This window comes from Xyrauchen texanus, chromosome 16 (genome assembly GCF_025860055.1).
Source record: "Xyrauchen texanus isolate HMW12.3.18 chromosome 16, RBS_HiC_50CHRs, whole genome shotgun sequence".
In the NCBI taxonomy this organism is placed as follows: Eukaryota; Metazoa; Chordata; class Actinopteri; order Cypriniformes; family Catostomidae; genus Xyrauchen; species Xyrauchen texanus.
The window spans coordinates 21,540,741-21,563,313 of NC_068291.1; the positions used below are offsets into that span (position 1 = coordinate 21,540,741).

The following is a 22,573-nucleotide window of genomic DNA, read 5'->3' on the forward strand; positions in this document are numbered from 1 at the left end:
AGCTTCCGATGTCGACCCTGCAGGCTCGACTCGAAGTGCTCAGAACCGAAGCCGCCGCGCCGCCTTCTGTTTCGCCGCGCCGGAAGAAGCGCCGCTCCCAAAGGCTGCTGGAACCGGGTTTAGAAGCGACTGTCTCGCCGGAGCCTCTCCCTCGAGCATCGCGTTCACCCTCCCCGCCCCCCCCGGGATGCGCAGTTGCCGCCGAGCAGCCGCACTGCTGCCACCTCGGAGAGCGAGGCGGAGGACAAGGGCTGCTGTTCCATCATGGCTTCGGACAGCGAGGAGTGGTCACAAGCCTCCTCATCGGCCCAGGAATCCAGCAGGACCCGCGCCGGAGTCGAAGGGGAACTGATACGCCTCCTCACACAGGCCGTCGACCGCCTCGGGCTCGAGTGGTCACCGCCCCCTGAGCAGGCTCCCAACAGACTCGACGGCTGCTTTCTTCAAAGCCGTCACCGCGCGGCGCCCGCGGCCCGGGCCGCTCCCTTCCTGCCGGAACTCCACGCCGAGCTCTCTAAATCGTGGAACTACTCTTCCATCCCCCGGTCGAGGATTCGGTAGCAGCACACCTTTGCCCGCCCTCCGCGAGATGGCGGTCTAAGCCAGTGCTCCCGTCTAAGGCCTGCAGAACTACTTCCGCCTGTGTTGGCCGCGCCTATTCCGCCGCCGGCCAAGCCGCATCTGCTCTGCATTCCATGGCCGTCTTGCAGATCCTCCAAGCGGACCTTCTTCGGGAATGGGATGAGAAAGGCAGGCACCCAGAGGCTGTTACAGATCTAAGGAGCGCGACGGACCTCGCCCTTCGCGCCACCAAAGCTGCAGCTCAAGCCCTAGGGAAGTGCATGGCCTCGCTGACTGTAACCGAGAGACACCTGTGGCTAACGCTAGCCGACATGGGAGAAGCTGAGCGCTCCACGTTCCTCAACGCGCCGCTCTCTCCATCCGGTCTCTTCGGTTCCGTGGTAAGTGGCATTGTTGACCGTTTTTCGGAAGTCCAGAAAGCCACCCAAGCCATGAATCTCTTCCTGCCTCGCCGCGCTAGCTCCTCTGCAGGCCGCCCATGTAACCAGCCTCCTGCACGAGCATCTTCACAGCGCCCAGCTCAACAAAGCCAGACTTCCCAGCGTCGACAGGGCGGCCACCCCAGATCGCGCTCAGACAGCCGCCGCAGACCGCCGCCCCCCCGCGGGCCTCGGCCTAAGATTGCGCTGAAACCTGAACAACCGAAGTCCTCCTAGCTTTGTTGAAAAAACGACGGCTCAGTCCCGCCGCGGCCGGACCACCGTCAAAGCTTCGCCCCCTGTCAGTCCCCTTCTCTCAGGCTACTACAGTGGTGAATTCAGCAGCCAACAAGCCGGTGTTACTACCAGCTTGCCTGCACTCAAACGCCGTTTTCACGGCGACACAAAAAGATCTTGTAAAGAGCAAACATGTCTTATGTGTAGAAAATGTGCCCACAATCCAGTGTTCACCCCTACACACAAGCATTACACTTCCCGTGTCCCTATCAGAGAGCAAACATGTCTTATGTGTAGAAAATGTGCCCACAATCCAGTGTTCACCCCTACACACAAGCATTACACTTCCCGTGTTCCTATCAGAGCACACTCACATAAAGCGGGCACAGCCCGCTCGAGTGTTAGAGTCAATAAACGCGCCCACGAGCCCGTGCATGCGTCCCCTCTCTGCCCGCTCTGTCACACGGCCAGCAAACACCTCTCTATGTGTAAGTCCCGTGCCCGTGACTATGCTCGCGCATCACTTAACAGATATGACTCTTTCCCCATTCATCTCAATCGGGAAGTCACTCACAGAACAGCATGTCCCTGCTGTCTGCGAGCAGTCATGCATAAGCACAATAAGCGCACTCACACATTCTGTTCAGCCCGCTGTGTACGGCAATCAGGGCGACTCGGCCATTCACCCTCTAGCGTTACGCTTCAAAGCGTGGGAAGCAATCCCAGGGATATGCAAATGGGTGTTAAGCACAATAAAACAGGGCTATTTGCTACAGTTCGATCGCCGCCCTCCCCGCTTCAGGGCGCGGCTCGAAACTACTGTGAACACGGAAGCAGCCTGCATGCTTCGTTCAGAAATAGCAAACCTTCTGTGCAAAAGGGCCATAGAGAGAGTGCCGCCTTCACTGAGCGAGTCGGGGTTTTACAGCCGTTATTTTCTTGTCCCCAAGAAAGACGGCGGCCTCAGACCAATATTAGATCTCAGGGTTTTGAACAAGGTGCTTGCAAAAAGACCGTTCAAAATGCTTACAATCAGCAAACTCCTCGCGCATGTGCGCCAGGGAGACTGGTTTATTTCTCTCGATCTGAAAGATGCCTATTTTCAGATTCAGATAAATCCCCGTCACAGGCCATTCTTGAGATTCGCCTTCGACGGTCAGGTTTATCAATACACCGTCCTTCCGTTCGGCCTGTCCTTAGCACCCCGTACTTTCACGAAGTGCATGGATGCGGCGCTCGCACCCCTGCGGAGTCAGGGCTTGCGAATTCTGAACTATTTGGACGATTGGCTGATTTTGGCACAGTCACATACGGAGCTTCTGTCTCACAGGACAGTTCTCCTCAGTCATCTGAACAGTCTGGGTCTTGCAGTCAATTGGACCAAGAGCTCACTACAGCCCAGTCAGGCAATTTCCTTCCTTGGAATAGAACTAGACTCTGTGGCAATGACGGCTCGCTTATCTACACGGCGCGCGAAAATTTACCCGTCGCTTTGCCAGAATGAGTAATGAACACTATCATACACGCTAGAGCCCTTTCCACGAGAAGACTCTATGCGTCCAAATGGTCGGTGTTTTCAAAATGGTGCACCGACAGAGACCTGGACCCACGGACATGTGGGGTGTCGTCACTGCTCGTGTTTTTACAAGAGCTGTTGGATAAGGGCAGATCCCCATCCACGCTCAAAGTGTACGTGGCGGCCGTCGCGGCATTCGCCGAACCCCTGCACGGCCAGTCATGGGGAAAAAACGAGCTGGTCATCCGCTTCCTCAGGGGAGCTAGAAGGATGAACCCCCCGCACCCCCTATCGGTTCCTATCTGGGATCTTTCTGTAGTTCTCGAAGCTATGAAAGCCCCCCCCTTTTCGAACCGCTTGATTCCGTGGATTTGAAATACCTTTCACTCAAAACCGTTTTTCTGACTGCCCTGTCATCAGTTAAATGTGTGGGAGACCTTCACGCGCTGTCTGTCAGCGCTGCGTGTATGGAGTTTGGACCAAGTGACTCCAAGGTCATTTTAAAGCCTAGACACGGCTATGTCCCCAAGGTGATCGGTACTCCTTTCAGAGCACAGATTATTTCCCTATCGGCTCTGCCAGCATCCGATAGCTGAACGCGACACAAATCTCCTTTGCCCAGTCAGAGCACTGAGATTGTATACTGCGCGCTCCGCCTCTTTCAGACGCGCTGAGCAGCTTTTCGTTTCGTTCGGAGGGCGCACCAAGGGTCTCGCCACCTCGAAACAGACACTGTCTAGATGGATAGTGGAAGCTATTGCTGCCGCGTATGCGTCGAAAGACCTGCCATGCCCGTTAGGCATTAGGGCTCACTCCACCAGAGGCATGGCCTCCTCGTGGGCATGGTCCAGCGGGATTTCCATTCAGGACATATGTGTGGCAGCGGGCTGGGCTTCCTCCTCCACCTTTGTCAGATTTTACAATCTGGAAGTGCCCGCTCTGCAGGCAAAACTACTAGCGGTTTAATACGCTACAGCTCCCCTGGTGAGCTGCACTAATGGGACACATTTCACACAGTACGGCACCGCCGCTCTGTTTTTCCCTTCCCACTATGTGCTTATGTATCTCACACACACACTGACCCGCACTCTTGCCGGCCAAATATTATTTCCCCACTCACAAGGGCTCCCCCGGGTCCCCCAACCCCCCTGGGGCTCATGCAGTGGATGCTTGGCGCGCACGGCGTTGACAATGGGTTCCCGTAGCGTAAGCTAGCTTACGCAATACGAGAGAACCTCTCGTAAGAGAACGTCTCGGTTACCTACGTAACCTCGGTTCTCTCTAGATGAGGGAACGAGTATTGCGTAGCTGGCCGTGCTCGCGCCACGAGCGATTTTCGCTTCATTCAATGAAAACCAGGGTTCCAGCCTACGAACTGCGCTTATATGCACCCTAGCCACGCCCATTCTGGCGGGCTTTGGGACAGTGAGCGCGTGGGCGCCTCTCATTGGGCGCGAGTTCACGCAAGTTCGTCTATAGGCTGCAGCAGTTGCCGCAGAGCAACCAATGAGCTCGCTAGCTAGCCCGCTCAAGGTCTGCAGTTGCTGCACTGCGTTGACAAATGATACAAAATTAAGGATAATTTTTTGGCTTCAATATCTCAGAAAAGATGAATCTTTCCCGTAGCGTAAGCTAGCTTACGCAATACTCGTTCCCTCATCTAGAGAGAACCGAGGTTACGTAGGTAACCGAGACGGTTTATTGTGCTAAATGTTTTCCGAAATTTTAATACTACCACTAGTGGTCAGTATCGGTTTTAACCACCACGCAAACCACGCAATTGTGTGGGGCCCAGGACATCGGGCAGCCCCACCCCAGAAGGAAAGCTCTGCAAAAAATGCTTGAGGGTTGGCATGTCACACGTTTTGTTGTCACGTGCGAATATGCTGTTGTCAGCGATCTCAGAGCTGTTCAGGTCCACCGGATTGGGTCAGCTTTTCAAGTAGAACTTTTAGCTCAGGTTTGTAATTTATGAAAAAAATACATAAGCCTTCCGAACTTGTTTCACCCACACGCTCTCACTCACAGATACGTGCAAATGGATGAGTTAGGGGCCGTTCATACAAATGTGTTTTTTGCCCCTGTCTTTCCATTGTTTTCCTATGTAAAAATGCGCTAAACAAACATCTATGCCTGCTGCACTGCATCTCGCTGTTTCTTCAGTGTCTCACAGGATCGGCACGTTTTTAAACACAGTGTCAAAAGTTAAAAAGAACTTCAGGTCAATGCTGTTTCAATCAAAAACGTTCTGTTTCATTCGTTGCGCTGCATCTAGATTGTTTTTAGCACAGGTGTCAAAGATTTAACGTACTGGATGTTCAGTACAAGTTCAGGTTGCACAACATTATCATCACAACATTATTTCAGATTGTTCTGCACCAAGCAAAGTGTCAGCACTTTCAGCAATGTTTTTCCCCTTCTGCTCTAGTGCGCTGAGGGGCCGCCGTGCCTATATCTACTGTTACAATACTGTAATGAATGTTGCCAATGATGCTAACATAAAATACAGCCTTTTGCAACATGGTGAACAAATACACTGCAGTGTCAGAATATAAGCTCCTGGTGAAAGCAAATTGAATAAGACAGAAATATATTACTATTGTATACAACAAATCCTCAAACTAATAATACAAATAATGTATCAAATTATAATTGCAAACTGGATACAAATTAATTATTGTTGGCTTATAATAATAATAAATAAAAACTGAGTTCCAAAATGTTAGCAAGTCTAGAATGTTTAGTATAAATACATGTAGTTAAATATTGTTTTTTTATCACTGTATTATGGAAAACTGGAAAGCATGCAGTAATGAACTTTAACTAGATTTGTATGTTTCAGTAAACATTTTGATTGTACTTGGCTACAACGGCTGATAGGATGAATTTAAAATTATGATTTAAAATCAATTTTATGTTATTTTTTACGAAAATATTTTCGAAATGGGTCCCCAGGTTGGTCGGTTTCTTGGGGCCTAAGAAATCGTAAACCCACCCCTGCCAGTGGTCAAAGTGAGAAGTGTTTTTGAATGTAAGGGCAGGTGTGCACTTAGGTAGCACCCCGGCAACCTAAGTCTTGCAAGAGTCTCATTCACTGATACTAAGGTTAAGTTTAGGGTTAGATTTAGGGGTAGGGTTAAGTTTAGGGTTTCTGTTGGACTCCAAATAATCACGAGTGAATGTCGCATGCGGCTCTCGCAAGATTTACGGCAACCAGGGGATTACATTCTAGACACGGCCATAAGTGTAAGCTCCAATTTCCGGGTGAAATACCGACAGTATTTATATAGCAAGTTTGAAAAGAAAGTTGTTTTTAGCTGTAAATTATATAATACAGTAAATAGGAATGCATATTTTTTTAACTCTACTCCCAACCCTAAACCTAACCATCAGTGGAGTATCTTAGAGAGAAAAATGGAACATCTGAAATGTGCTTGCCATTCATTATGCGAATGTGATTACTTCCTGTTTCAACCCGGGTCTCCCACGCAGTTGATGCGTTTCCAGTCACTCCATAGGAGAAGGTAAACATGTTTGAACAAATACAATATCGATATGATGGGAGCGATGCCAGGGTATTTGAAAGCAACATGCTGACCCGCCGTGTGATCATGTTGCCTTGTGAAGCTGCATCATACATTCTTTTACAATTCAGTCATGTCAAATCCAAATACAATTCATCCTCGGATGTAAATGGGTCATTGACAAATAAAGATGTCCGAGGAGATGAAACAAGCTTGTAAAGAATCTTGTAAAAATCTAGTTTAAACACATGTGTCAAGTATATAAAGTTGAAGTTTACATACACCTTAGCCAAATACATTTAAACTCAGTTTTTCACAATTACTGAAATGTAATCTTAGAAAACCTTCCCTGTCTTAGGTCAGAATAATAGTAGAGAATTATTTATTTACACTACATTTTGTTAGTATTTGGTAGCATTGCCTTTAAATTGTTTAACTTGGTCAAACATTTTGGGTAGCCTTCCACAAGCTTCTCACAATAAGTTGCTGGAATTTTGTTTTAAATTCATTGCTGATGTCTTGAGATATTGCTTCAATATATCCTTCAATATATATAATTTTCCTTCCTCATGATGCCATCTATTTTGTGACGTGCACCAGTCCCTCCTGCAGCAAAACACTCCCACAACATGATGCTGCCATCCCCATGCTTCACAGTTGGGATGGTGTTCTACAGCTTGCAAGCCTCACCCTTTTTCCTCCATAACGATTGTCATTATGGCCAAACAGTTACATTTTGTTTCTTTAGACCAGAGGACATTTCTCTAAAAATTAAGATCTTTGTCCCCATGTGCACTTGTGAACTGTAGTCTGGCTTTTTTACGGTGGTATTGGAGCATTGGAGCAGTGGCTTCTTCCTTGCTGAGTAGCCTTTCAAGTTATGTCGATATAGGACTTGTTTTACTGTGTTTGTTTGCACTGGCTCGCTAACCGTTTGTTTGCACTGGCTCGCTAACTGTGGCAGGCATGGGCACTGGCTCTTTGACCATGGTCGCTACCGCTGGCTGTGGCAGGGAATCGACCACCGGAAACAGGATAGGATGAGCCCCCCCAAAAATTTATTTAGGGGAGATGAATGGAGTGGAGTTAACTTGGAGACAGAGGGCGAGGAAGGAGTCGTGGAAGCTGGGGCCGACCACAGGAAGCACTGTTGTATGGTAAAGTTTAATCCCATACCATAAATGGGTTTAAGGTACTCATCGGAAAAGTCTGTAGTAGCTGCGAGTCGAAGGAACCTGGTCTTTGAATCTTTTAATTAAAAACACAGGAGTAGGACATTCACTGGAGATGAAACTAATGCTGGAGTGGAAACAAACGCTTTAACAAACATATCCATTCAAACATCACAATTCAAACATTACCGTTCAAGGGCTGACAACTAATGATCAAAACTAGAAGGTATACACACAGGAAACTTAATGAGGGAATGGCATACAGGTGGGGATAATGATGAAGTGATTAGGGCAGTGGATTCTGGGAAATATAGTGCAGGAGAAAACTTCAAAATAAGAGTCATGAACATGGTGGACACAAAGTGACTGGGGGATGACCTCCGCGGTCGTGAATACTGGCAGATACTGGGGAACGAACTCCGCAGTCGTAAGCACCGGCAAGGACTGGAGAGAAGGTGCCCTCTTCCTTTTCTTTCTCCTTTGGCCAACAGAAAGCATGGTTACGGGGATGGTCGAGGCTACAGGCGCCGGCTCTTTGACCGTGGCAGGCGTGGGCGCTGGCTCTTTGACCGTGGAGTGGCGTTACCTTGGAGACATAGGGCGAGGAAGGAGTCGTGGAAGCTGGGGCCTAGGAAGGCTTGGAGTTACCGCCATAACCCTCAATGTGAGGAGAGAAAACTGGGAGATTAGTTATTTTGGAGAAGGAGGGTAATGAGGGTAGATGGAGGATTAGAGTAGCCGCAACATACTCCACCAGGGAGAGATTCCCCACCACAGGAAGCGCTGTTGTATGGTTCAAGTTTAATCCCATACCATAAATGGGTTTGAGGTACTCATAGTCTGTAAGTAGCTGCGAGGCGAAGGAACCTGGTTGGGTATTCCAGTAGGGGAAGATCCTTCCTGGAAAGCTCCAAAAATAAAGCTGTTGGCTCCATGCTCAGTGAAGTGCTCCTTGAAGTGAGGCTTATTAGGTGAATTAAGTGAATCGTATTCTTCTGTAGTTATTGATCAGTCCTTCTGTAACGTTTGGTGCCCCAGGAGTGGAAGGGGAAATGTAGGAGTAGAGTCTTTTAATTAAAAACACAGGAGTAGGACATTCGCTGGAGAGGAAACTAATGCTGGAGTGGAAACAAACACTTTAACAAACATTTCCATTCAAACATCACAATTCAAACATTACCGTTCAAGGACTGACAACTAATGATCAAAACTAGGAATGGCATACAGGTGGGGATAACGAGGAAGTGATTAGGGCAGTGGATTCTGGGAAATGTAGTGCAGGAGAAAACTTCAAAATAAGAGTCCTTGAACACGGTGGAGACAAAGTGTGACAATTGTACAGATTTTGCTCTTATGGAAAGAAATGTATATTTTTATTCACAAAAGTGGCATTCAACTAATCACAATGTATAGTCAGGACATTAACGTGAAAAATGACTATTACAATTTGAAAATAATGTTCAGAACTTCTTAAACTACTTCAAAGAGTTCTCATCAAAAACTTCTCTGAAAGCTTTGCAGATCTTTGGCATTCCAGCTGTCAGTTTGTCCAGATACTCAGGTGACATTTCACCCCACACTTCCTGTAGCACTTGCTTTAGATGTGGCTGTCTTTTCACGCACCTTACAGTCTTAGCTGATCCTATAAACGCTCTATGGGGTTGGGATCATAACACTCTTTTCCAATTATCTGTTGTCCAATGTCTGTGTTTCTTTGCCCACTCCAACCTTTTCATTTTTTTTCTGTTTCAAAAGTGGCCTTTTCTTTGCAATTCTTCCCATAAGTCCTGCACCCCTGAGTCTTCTCTTTACTGATGAACATGAAACTGGTGTTGAGTGAGTAGAATTCAATGAAGCTGTCAGCTGAGGACATGTGAGGTGTCTATTTATCAAACTAGAGACTCTGATGTACTTATGCTCTTGTTTAGTTGTATATCTGGCCTTCCACATCTCTTTCTGTCCATGTTAGAACCAGTTGTCCTTTGTCTTTGAAGACTTTGTCTTTGTCTTTGTACACCTTTGTATGAAATCTTCAGAAATTTGGTATGAAATCTTCAGAAATTTGGCAATTTCAAGCATTGTACAGCCTTCATTCCTCAAAACAATGATTTACTTACAAGTTTTTAGAGAAAGCCATTTTTGACCTAACAATGACCTTAAGACATGCCAGTCTATTGCATACTGTGGCAACTCAAAAACAAACACAAAGACAACGTTAAGCTTCATTTAATGAACCAAATATCTTTCAACAGTGTTTGATATAATGGCAAGTGTTTTTCTAGTACCAAATTAGCAACTTATAATGATTACTCAAGGATAAGGTGTTGGAGTGATGGCTGCTGGAAATGGGGCCTGTCTATATTTGATCAAAAATGATGTTTTTTTCAAATAGTGATGGTGCTGTATTTTACATCAGTAATGTCCTGACTATGCTTTGTGATCAGTTGAATGCCACTTTGGTGAATTAAAGTACCAATTTCCTTTAGAAACAGCAACATTTGTACATTATTCCAAACATTTGGCTGCCAGTGTATATCATTTTAAACTTAGACATACAGTCACTACAGTCTAAAGGGGTCCTTTCTGTTTTATTTTCATTTAATTTATAATTTTTTGTTGCATGACAACAGAATGGCTACCTGCAGCATGGGACTTAATTTGTGGGGAGGACAAAATTTTTCAAATATGAATAATATTTGAAAACAAAATTGTTCCAAATTAAAAGATTACTCCAGTACTCCTATTTATGCCAACATTTCTTTCTTACCAGAACTTCAGCTTTTAATTAGACTTTTATATTTTTACTGTTTTACAAAATATTTTTTTTTAATTACTTTGAACACAGAAATGGGGAAAAAAATGATCATCATAGTAGAGATGTATTTATCTAATTGTATGTGTGAATTGGATTTATTAATTTATTTTAATCAACTTCATAGATCCGGACAAAATATGACATTGACCAAAATACATTCACCATATAATCACTATTCACACCCTTTAAAATAAAAAGTGAGAATAATATTAGAATAATTCTAATGGAAATCTTAATAAAGCTGCTTTTTCCTTATAAAAAAAAAAAGAAAGAAAAAAACTTCATGGAAAAATACGACCTTTAATGGCGTTGATCAGTTCACCTAATACATTCATATGACCTCTTTTTCTATAACATTTAATATATTCTACCATGACAGATAACATACATAACTTACACCACTAGACACTGCGAGTAGTAGTAAATCTCTAAAACGTGAAGGCAGCAGATACATTACCCAGCTCTACAGGTAATCTAAAAGCGGTAATGGTCAGTCCCCAAAAAACGGATTAAATTGAATAGTAACTCAGCTTCCTCAGTTTATTGAGACATATTAGCCATATAGAAAGTAATGAGAGTCTAAACTTATTTAGTTACCCTAATGATAAAAGAGGAATTAACATATCTCCTTTGGAAAAATGATGACGGAATAACAAGTGCTACATCTTGCATAAACGACACAACCTCTATACATATCTGCGTTTACATGCATGTTATTTATACCTGTTAATTAGATTTGTTGATACGTTTTCAATGCTTTATAAAAAAAAAAAATCATACTTCCCTATAGCTCAGCTGTCTTAGTATTCAGTCTGCACAATATTGTACAGCATTATTTCTGTTAAAGCTCATTTCAAGATAAAATTGTGTATTAAAGAAAGAAAATGTCCCACCTTTGTCCTCTTAATCACCTCTTCAGTAGACGATGCATGGTCCACTTCATGTAGGCTAGGCTAGGTGAAGAGTTCTTCATAGACTGAGTAAATTAAGACGTTGTCACTGTGAACCACGAACCACACGTTTAAAAAGACGGACAATTTCAGTCAAATCAGACTTCTGAACTCGTGTACATTTAGTGCGAGGACCGCCGCCAGATACATAATGACTGGAGATTTAACCCGCGCAGCACGTGTGGGATGGGGAACATTCAAGAACGACCAGCCTACTTCTGTAATGATATCTAAGCCTAACTTTGAAGATATTTTCACCTGAGGCTAAATTTATATGGACATTGAACACGTGACAGTAATATATATATATATATCTCGAATCGATTGCGCCCAAGATGCTGTCTAGGTAGGTAGCTGACTACACAGCCATCAAGTTTTAAGTTTTATTGTACTGACCTTACCCAGTTAGAAAATGAGACATAAACATAGATTTATTTTTGTAAATATGTTCGGTTTGGGTGAGAAATAGCATTTTATTTAAGTTTTAATAGTTCGATTAAAAAACTATTGACGCTCAAATAACAGCGTCAGCTATCTTTTATCGTAAGCGAGACAAATTATATTCATTGATTAACAAAATATAAATGAAAAAAATAAAGAAAGAAAAAAAATTGATATTATAGATCTCACACTTTATATTTAGTTAAAAGGGCTATCATTGCCAACATGCAACTTTCGAACAAAGCAATGATGCTATAATGACAGGAATGCTCTGGAGCGGTACCTCATCCATATTCAACAATAGTGACATCTATTGGTTACTGCGTTGCAAAAAATATTATGCAACACTGCAAAGGTTATACACAAGAATCTAATGAGAGCTCCTTTAATATATTTCATTAATGTTCTAAATACAAGTGTACAGCTCCCAGCAAACATTTTTTGGTTCACGGAACGTTCTGGTAAAAAAAAAAAAAAAAAAAAACGTTGTTAGAACGTTAGGAAAAACCAAACGGAAACCACACGCTAACGTTAGGAGAACGTTCTGTGTTTGCTGGGAGGTCACACGGTCATAAACAATGGGAATATTACACTAAACGTTCTTTAAAGGTGCACTCAGTAATTGTTTTGAAACATACGTGTAAAATCATGACCACTCACATGACATGAAGACTCAAGTCACATCAGTAACCTTATAAAAGCTGTTTTATTCTACATGGAGAGGGTCTCCTCATGGGGGCTGCCATGTTAGGATCACATGATCAGCCGAATAGGCTACTACACTCTACTACACTACTACTAATCTTAGCAACCATCCCTTTTATCGGACACTTTCACTCATGTATTAAATTAATAATGGCTGACTGTGAATTGTGAATTTTTACATTGGCTTCTGTAACTTAAAACAATTGCAATTGAATGATGCTGCATCCAGGCATCAGTTTCAGTCTAAGATGACGTGAACAAAACTTACTGAGTACATCTATAACGGTTTCATATATGTTTTATCTAATCTAATGACCTATGCATTTTAATTAGCTCTGGGGCAGATAAATTAGAGGTAAGTGTTAAATTTGAGTTTTAACCCAGAAATAGCTCATCCTGAAATTAAAATTCAGTCATTATTCTTATCAACCTACTTGACCATCTGCCTTTTTCAGTACACAGAGGGAGGGAACTATGTATTCTCCTCCCTGCCCCGTAGGTGGCAATATGCTTGAAGAATGCAAATCGCCAAAATCAAATTAAGAACAATGTTAAAAGATAGAGTGGAGAATAATAGTAAAAAATGGCTTAAATATTGATCTGTTTCTCTATCACACCTATCATGTCGCTTCAGAAAATATGGATTTAACTGCTGGAGTTTTATGGATTAGTTTTATGTTGCCTTTATGTGCTTTCGGAGGTATACAATTTGGTCACCCTTTACTTGCATTGCATGGACCTACAAAGGTGAAATATTCTTCTAAAAAAATGTGTTTTCAGCAGCAGAAAGAAAGTGATACACATCTGAGATGACATGAGTGTGAGTAAATGACGAGAGAATTTCATGTTTGGGTGAACCATCCCTTTCAGTGTCACCTAGGTTAGCACATTAGAATCAGGCTTAGACTTTGATAAAAGTCCCTCTTTTTACTAATAATTATTTGACACATAAGTCAAAGTTTAGGACTATTCTTTAGAGCATATTTTAGAAGTTTTATACTGCAGCCCCAGATATGACAAAGACTAATGCTCATAATTATATATACATAGAACACTGTTATCTTTGTAAATACCACTTCCAATGGTGCAGAAAAGGCAACAAGAAGCAACAATTTCCATTTAAATTTAATAGCAAAAAAATTACGAGATTTGATTGATATACAGTATTTGTGGAATGTTACGTGACAACATTTAGTGAAGGTTCAGGTTCTTCTGGCTGGTAAGAATATTTACTGTGTTCAGACTATGTACTTCACTCAAATTACAATTCTGCCACTGAAGAGAATGTAGTGCGATCTTTGGCAATTCATATTTTACTGTCTTAAGTATTGTTAAAATCTTTGTTTCCAGACCTATATACGCACACTAGACCATTATTGTCTAGCAGTGTTAAGACTGACATATGAATAAAGAGGATGCCCAGCATTCCTGAATTGAAAACAGATTAAGAAACATGCAGAGCCAAAGATACCTTAAAAGGGATAGTAAAAAAATGATGTCACGATTTACTTACCCGACTCATGTTGTTGTAAACCCATATGACTTTTTAACTTGCATGAAACACAAAAGATTATTTTAGGCATAATGACTGCCTTAGTGACCATTCAATTTCATTTTATGGAAAAAAGATGCAATGAAGTCAATGGTAACTCAGGTTAACAAATGATCCCCCTTAAATAGGTCACAATACTTTATAGTTGCTTTCCACAACAAGACCCTTTAAACACTTAATTCTCCTAACACTGATGGTCAGTAGAGCAAAACTGGTTATTGCTGTGATATGGTTATTTCTCTGGGCTTGGGCACTCCTCTTCACATTGCTTATCAGTTTGGGCCATGCTGGCAGGAACCTCACTGTTCTTTGTGGGCAAAAGAAGGTACTCCAGCTCTTCTGCATTGATGGCCACACTTTCAGGGGACAGCCAGCGCTTGAAATGTTCCAAAGCACTGCAAAATAAAAGAAAGGCAGTATTCTTCTACTTGTATTTTCTGTAAAGCTGCTTTGGAACAATATGTATTGTAAAAAGCACTATACAAATGAAATTGGATCTGCAAACATATTTTGTACTTTCTGACACCTGTGCTGTTGGGTCACAACAACTCAAGAGTAAATCAACAACAGAGTTGTTCAAGCAGAAGTAATTCAGTATTTTGGAGAGGTCAAGTCAGAGTCTTAACCTTTCACTGAGATGTTATTTTGTAATCTGCAGCAGACCATTCCAGTGAGAGAATGAAAATAGAAAATATACATGCTGAAATAGTTTGGAATTAATGAATGGCCCATGGTCCACATTGCATTTTGTCAGTATAAATATGCAGTCCATGTTTAAATAGCACCATAGAAAGTCTGTTTTTGGTTATTGCCATTCATTTTCTTTTAGTTACTGCAATTTAATTATTTTAGTTATTACTAAATGGTTCACAAAGTTCCTCGCTTAATGCTCATAATTTTTTAAAGACCCTGTGAAATCAGAAGTAAAGCTTTGCAGCTTTTAGTCCATATCTATTATCTTTAAGTTAATCTATATGCTAGTGTACTTCTAAAAGGATGATCAAATTCATTTTCAGAAGTTACAAACATTTAAAATCTGCATTCTTTCCTACGGCAAAACTGACCCAGAAAAAAGTATTACTCACAATTTACTGTTAATTTAACCTACATTATCCAACCAAAATTAATTTTGTCCAATCAATAGTTTTTTAGAATAAGAACACACCCTCCCCCTATAACTGTTCAACATGTCTGGCTGTTGTTCTAACCTGCGCTGATGATGCCTTCACAGGGCAATTAAAAGAGATCATAATACTTGCTGTTGGGTCATTCCAAACATAATTTCCAATAAGACAATCACTTAAAAAGGAAATTTTGAATGACCAATAATGATTTCAGCAGTGGCATGCACAGAAGGAAGGCAGCCCATTTCGTTCACAAATATAAAGGTACCCTTCTGGTTGTGCAGAAAAGGGGGTATAGTGTTAATAATAAATAAAATAGATTAAAATCTCACAATAATCTCATAATATCAGTAATAATGTTTCAATGTGAGCTTTCATTGTAAATCGCAAAAGCATTCAGAAAAGTGGAACCTTGGAGGTGCTTTTAACAGCTACAGCAGATCAGGGCGAATTCGAAAGTGATCATCCCTATGCCTATTTACTCTGAAGGGCAGAGCCTTTGATGTAAGTACTATGAAAGTAACATGGCATCATTACTGTATGAATGTACCATTCGTCTTGTTGAAGGACCCTTAGCGAAAGGATTTATTTTCATGGAACAGCCCTTCGAGTCTCATCCACTTCCCACAGTGCCCTTCAATGGTGCAAAAATGCTGTTGGAAATTCGCCTCCGGGATCATCGAAGTGGCTTTCCCTCAGACGAGTAACAGGTCAGACAAAAAGTCCACTCTATGCAGTGTATGTATGTACGGTATTGTAGTGCAAGTTCATCAAAAGAATAATGCTCGATTGCTACAGCATTTCTGACATTGCACACTTGCAGTGAGTGTGGACAGCTTTATTAATTATAAGTGAGTGGTCACGTTGCTTACATTGTAGATAAAAATTCAATAAGTATTTTGAAGAATACAGTCAGAACCTGAAGGATCTGCCTGATTTAGCCAAAAGAAAAAAAGTTAACTTTTTGTATAAACAAAAAACTCACAAATCACATAAAAAAAAAAAAAAAGATGCTCACAAATCACATTCAAAAAAGTACCAATATATTACTATTTTTTGGACATGTAGGCAACCAGACTAAACAGTCTGGTTCCGGAAGTAAAAATCACAAATGTTTTCCATAGATTAACTGATTTAAAAAATAACTTATAAACCTTTAAAGACAGATGTATCCTGAGCTACAAGGTTGTTCATCGATGGTATATGATTCCATTGAAGCCATTAGTCTGCGTGATTTCAACTTCATTGTTTAAAAATCGTGTTTGATAGTGGAATTCCTGGTAAACCAATAAATTACCCACAACAAAGAAAGATCCACCAATCAGAGAACCGAGGAGCAACCGCCCACTCCAATGACACACTGAATGAGGCAAAGTCGATCTCCCTTCACACTCAAAATACTTAAATATTTGTACATATCGGAATATTTTGCAATTATCTTAATATTGTTTCTATACTTATGATCAACAACCTAAAATCAATAGTTTTATGTATTTCCATAATTTTTTTATTCAATAACATCCTTTGCAATGCTTCGTGGGATTGTAGTTCATGCACTCATGAAAGACGAGAAGTACACGGTCTTGTATCTTTGTCTTTTTGTCCGATTTACAAATACTTGTTTGACTTAAAACAAAGTTCTCGATGTTGTGATTCACCTCTGAGCTGGTTGGAATTTGTCATAACTTACAACTTTTTTATGGAGGATTTGAAGGTTTTGAAAGGCCTATGCTAAAAACTTTAGGGAAAACCTTCCAGAACCCAAAAGGCTGTAAAAGTGGGTGGGCACTGTTGCACTCTATTACTATCTTGGCACATCATTATCAAATTACTGCTGTACAGTAAAATAACAACATTCATATGAAAGAAAATTAAGTGAAAATGTCAGTTCTATAAGAGAATTGTGAGGTCAGAGAGGAAGCAGCAGAGATGACAGGATGAAATGAGGGAGCAGAGATGAGAAAAGTGATGAGACAAGACAAAAATTAGCACTGTGGTGTTACCAGGGCAATGCCATAATACTGAATGGTTACATTATTCATATTTCATTATTTTTTGTCATTACAAGGTACTTCAAAAATGCCATTGTTTTACTATGGCATGTGTCAAAAACATGGCATTACCATGGACCATATCTAAAAAACGTAATACCTTGTGAGAAAGATAACAGAACAGGCAATTAGCATTGTTCTTTTATATACATATCCAATTTAATATGTATATAAACGAACAATGCTTAAAATATATGCAAATAATATAAAGTACTACTTATTCCAAAAATTATCGTCCCCTTTTTTTTATCCTTACCCCCCCCTTGCTGAGGTCTGTACACCACTGCCTTTCAGCCCTCTGAAGCTCTCACAGTGGAGGGCAATTGTCTTCAAAGGGAATAGGGCATAGGGATGATCACTTCTGAACTGAACACGTATGCGGGCGGGAGTTGGATGCAAGGAAAGTTGCTGAAGTATAGATTTTTAATGCAGCTGATTTTTAGAGATTTTTTGGGATGTAAAGCACAAGTAAGTGTTCTTTATTCTTTATTTTTAGTGTTTTTTTGTGATTCAAACATTGATATATATTGTCATCTTTTTTTTGCTTGTTTCTCATTAATCTGCCTCGTTGAGACCGTGATGCACTGTTTGCCGGTTGGTAAGTAACGTGGACAGTTAGACCATCGTTCAGTTCTTAAGTCAGTGGAAAGAGGTCAGACTCTGTATTGAATCACCGGCTCTGGTATGAGAAGCAACAGGGGTATGTATGTGTGTGTGTGTGTGTGTGTGTGTGTCTTTGCCTGGCACTGCGACATAAACTAAAGACTATTAGCTATTTTTTAAAAAGGCATAATCAGTTAGAAAAGTCCCACCCTACGGAGCCCAGAGGACAGGGTGAGAATTTTTTTAAAAAATAGTTTTCGGTTCCCTTGCAATAAATTGGTTCCCATGGTTTTATTATAGTAACCATATTTTAACCTTAATATTCATAGTAAAATCTTAGTAATAATCAATACTGATAAGACATTGTAAAATTATTAAAACTAGTATAGCTTATTAAAGATTTTATATTCACATTTCAGGAAATTATGAATATGAAAAGGTGTTAAAAGTTGAATTTTTATTATTTTGGTAGACAGCTATCCCATGTGCAGATATAAGAGGGTCAAAGTTCACAATGCTTGAGAGCGATGGGTTCCCTATCGATTCAGTTCATGAGACATTGCTGAACGCTTTGGGGAAATTCCTTTTCCACAATCTAGTTGAAGCCTTTGTATCAAAACAGCAATCTTATGTTTGGCAATGGCGTATGAATCCCACCCATATAGGTAAGCATTTGTCCTATATAAGAAGATGCTCACACACCATTTCTTCAGAATTTTATTCTTTCAAGACCGACATCATCTTGTCTTGACTACGCACCTGGATCAGCCCTCTCTTCGCCGTCAATGGATACCCATCAACTGATGGGATTCCCTGCAGCAGCATCAGGACGTTCTTCACCTGACTCTCAGTGCCTGCAGAGAGGATAACCCGCCCTCTCTAGTGTTCCAGCGAAGAAGTCTCTCCGCGAGACATATAGCCGCTTCCCACAGCCAGGAGTTGTATCCTTTCATATTTATACACACACATTTATATATATATATATATATATATATATATATATATATATATATATATTAGTAATATTCCGTTCAAGTGACGTAAAAAAAGCTGCTTGTGTGTACACGTCTTTTTAAAGATGTCGTATTGCAAGTGATCCTGTGAGCTACACATCGCTCCGTCAGACCAACATGAGAGCTGCATTCGCTGTCTGGGCCGCACCCACACTGAAACAGCTCTCACTTCGAGGACATGAGTCTCAGGATGCTCTGCTCTAGGATCGTCCTTGTTCTGGAGATCTAGAGATTTGCATTCGAAGGAATGACATAAATTCATAGTCCTTCCCTTCGGATTGTCTCTGGCACTGCACACATTCACAATGTGGCGCTCGCCCCTCAACTCAACTTTAACTATTGGCTAATACTGGCCTGATCAGAGAATCTGCTATGCGAGCACAGGGATATTATACTTCACCATTTGAACAGCCTGGGTATCAATGTGAACTAGGCGAAAAGCGACACTTTCCCCCAGCCAACAAATCTCCGTTTTGGGGGTTCAACTCAACTCCATGAGTATGCGTGTGAACCTCAAGAGCGAGCACGTCAAGACCATTCACCAGTGTCTGTCTCAGTTCAAACTGGGAAAAACATTTCCACTGAAGTCTTTTCAGAATATGCTGGGTTTTATGGTGGCAGCATACTCCCTCATAGAATTAGGTCTTTTACACACGAGACCTCTTCAGTGCTGGATCGCATCAGGGGCGCATTTGCGACTTACTGCTGCCTGGCTGCTCTAGCACCATGGACAGCTCCAAAACTTTATCAGCAGGGTGTGATGTTGGGTCAGGTTTTCAGACGAGAAGTGGTGACCATGGATGCGTCCTACACTGTGCGATGGACACCCAGATTTCGGCACTTGTACAGCGGTGAAATGAGTGTGGCACATCAACTGCTTGAAAATGCTAGCAGTCTTCTTAGCGGAGAAAGCATTCCAACATAGTGAATCATCACATTCTGATTCATTCAGACAATATGTCAGTGCTAGCGCACATAAATCGCCAAGGCGGCACTCCATCGCTACCAATGTTCAGCCTAGGTGCAACGCCTCCTTGTGTGGAGCATGCTGCATCTTCTTTCCCTACACACGACATATGTCCCGAGCCATTTGAACTGCGGAGCGGACATGCTGTCGTGCCAGGGCCTGATTGCAGGGGAATGGAGACTTCATCCTCAAACAGTTATGAAGATTTGGGGAACTGTTTGGCAAATTGAAAATCTACCTATTTGCCTCTGCAGAGCCCACTGCCCTCTTTGGTACTCCATGTCCCAAGCCCCACTGGGAGTGGATGTCTTTGCCCACAAGTGGCAGATGATGTGCAAATATGCATTTCCCCAATACGCTGTCATCAGCAAAGTCTGAGAGGACAAGGAACAGTTCTGTTGGTTGAGACGAAATGGCCCGACCAACCATGGTTTCCAGAAATAGAGATATTACCCAGCCCTCCATGGGAAACACCGCTGAGAGAGGATCTGCACTCTAAAGCGCAGGGCACGATTTGGCATCCCCAGCCGGAGTTGTGGAACCGTGGAACGTATGGCCCCTGGACAGAGCAGAGAATTGTCTCAGTCGGTAAAACACAATTTTGCAGGCTAGAGCGCCATCTACGAGACACCTTTATGCACTAAAATGACGTATGCTTACAGATTGGTGCTCTTCACACAGCAAAAACCCAGTGAATTGCCCCATAAAGGAGATTCTTATATTCCTTCAAGAGTGGTTGGACACAGGTCTTACTCCATCAACGCTTAAGGTTTATGTAGCCACCATCTCAGCATTTCACTCCCCGTAGGCTGGCACCTCTATAGGCAGACACAATCCAATCATAAAGTTCCTTAGGGGAGCAATGTGCTTAAAGCCCCCTCGCCCTGCTACGGTTCCATCATGGGACTTGAATCTGGTGCTGAAGGTGCTCATGAGCCCCCTTTACGAACCTTTGGAATCCGTTGAGTTACATGTGTTCTCTTTAAAGATGGCACTGTTGTTGGCTCTGGCCTCAGTCAAACATCGTTGATGTGTTTGCCCTCGCTTATGAATCACAGGGTGTGAGATGACCTATTGGCGTGAAAGCGCCTTCATCTAGAGGCATGGTCTCTTCATGGGCATGGACAAATGTTATATTCTTACAGGATATATGCTTTTGCAGCAGGATGGTTTTTGCAAAACACGTTCACAAGGTTTTATAACCTAGACGTGGTGGTCATCCCTTCACGAGTCCTCTCTGTCTAGAGAATGTACTTTTCCAAAACCCGGCGGGTGAGCCCAAACCCCTTATCATGGGCAGGCTACCCGTTACATTTGAATACAGTTGCCTTTGAAGGCCGCTACAAATTTATTCCCACTAGACGTCACCAGCACTTCCAATAAAAATAATAATACCTCTGGTACGCAGGGCTTAAATTATACTGTGTGTATTATATGACTCATATACATCCTCAGACTAAGTTCCCATATGGTTTTCACCATGTGGTGTTATTAATTTTCATACACACTAAAGAGATATTATACTAAGTCACTGTTCGGTGGGCCTGTGACCTTATATACATATTCTTCTAAGTGTTTTATACCCTGGTGCATCTAAGGGTATTACATTACGTAGAGCGGTGTGATGGGACTCCGTTCCCCAAAGCGTTCAGCAATGTCTCGTAAACTGTCGAACTGAATCGATAGGGAACGAGACATTGCAAACTTGGCCACACTACTACTTAAGAGTTTTGAGGTACAAGCAATGCATTCTTGTCCGCAGTCAGAAAATTCGGAGGAAATGGTGTGTGAGCACCCGCTTATATAGGACAAATATGTGCCTAAAAGGGTGGGCTCAAACACCAATGCCAATCATAAGATTGGCGTTATGATACAAAGGCTTCAACTAGGTCGTGGAAAAGGAATTTCCCCAAAACGTACAGCAATGTCTCATTCCACTCATCTCAGGGAACAGAAATTACAAGAGTAACCGAAGAAGTTTTGTCCATACCTCTGATCGAATTTTCCTTCCTGGAACAGTTCTGAGGTTTGAGCGTCATGGAGAAACCGATCCCAGCATTCCTTTTTTGCCTGGGACAAGGAACGGAGCATCACCCTAGATGTTACCTCATTTGATTGTCCCTTGATTCTCTTCAATCGACTTTCTAAAAAGTATCAATAACATAACATGCTCTTTGAGAACAAGTCAACAGGCCACATTAAAAATGTGATCAAATGAAATAGAATTTCAGTACCTAAACTAGCAATGTAAACTTCAGAGTCAGCCATTGGTTCCCAGGGGCTGAATGAAGCTCTGGGGGTGTTTGGCTGAAGGGTCCCTCGAGAGGAAGGCTGAAATGAGTCTGTAAATTGTCCATCATCATGTCCCTGTAGATCTGGCAGACTGGAGCAGACCTCAGACCAAAGATCTCCACTAGATCGGACCACATGGGTTGTGAAGTCGTCAATCATCACGTCCTCCAATAGTTAAAGCATATATTTAAGGTAACTGATGTGAAAACACTCTGGGCTGACGAGCATGTTTACAGAGCATTTAATTTTAATTAAAAGCATGCCTGGTGTCTGATTAAGTGGGTAAATGTAATCGATCATTTGTTGATAGTGTTGCCATAATTAACAACAATGTATCAAAACGTTGTTGATTGTTGCCATTTGCTCTCAAGCAAAACCGTTTAGTGTGAACGTGTAGAAAATAACGATGTACATAAAGCTACAGTCGGCGTGCTTACCTTACAAAACTCTCGATGCACTTCAGACTTGAGAAGAATGATTAAAAGGAAAAATAAATACAAGAATTAGCATGAAAAATTAATCCTTTGGACTCGGTTTGTTTCCCCCTACTGCTGCTTAGGTACGCGTAACCGGTGAAGATTTCCCACTGAATTTGATTGGCCAATTCACC

At 42.1% G+C, this 22,573-nt stretch overlaps 1 protein-coding gene across 1 annotated transcript; it reads right to left on the bottom strand.

Moving 5' to 3' along the window:
• Nucleotides 1-13,481: 13,481 nt before the first annotated feature.
• On the bottom strand, nt 13,482-22,541 carry LOC127657264 (coiled-coil domain-containing protein 32-like). The gene is made up of 4 exons (XM_052145983.1): nt 22,401-22,541; nt 21,906-22,128; nt 21,662-21,815; nt 13,482-14,308 (listed from the first exon to the last, which is right to left on the bottom strand). Exons 2-4 carry the CDS (start codon nt 22,120-22,122, stop codon nt 14,146-14,148), a joined length of 534 nt encoding a protein of 177 aa, XP_052001943.1. The 5' UTR covers nt 22,123-22,128; nt 22,401-22,541; the 3' UTR covers nt 13,482-14,145.
• Between the last annotated feature and the right edge of the window lie 32 nt (nt 22,542-22,573).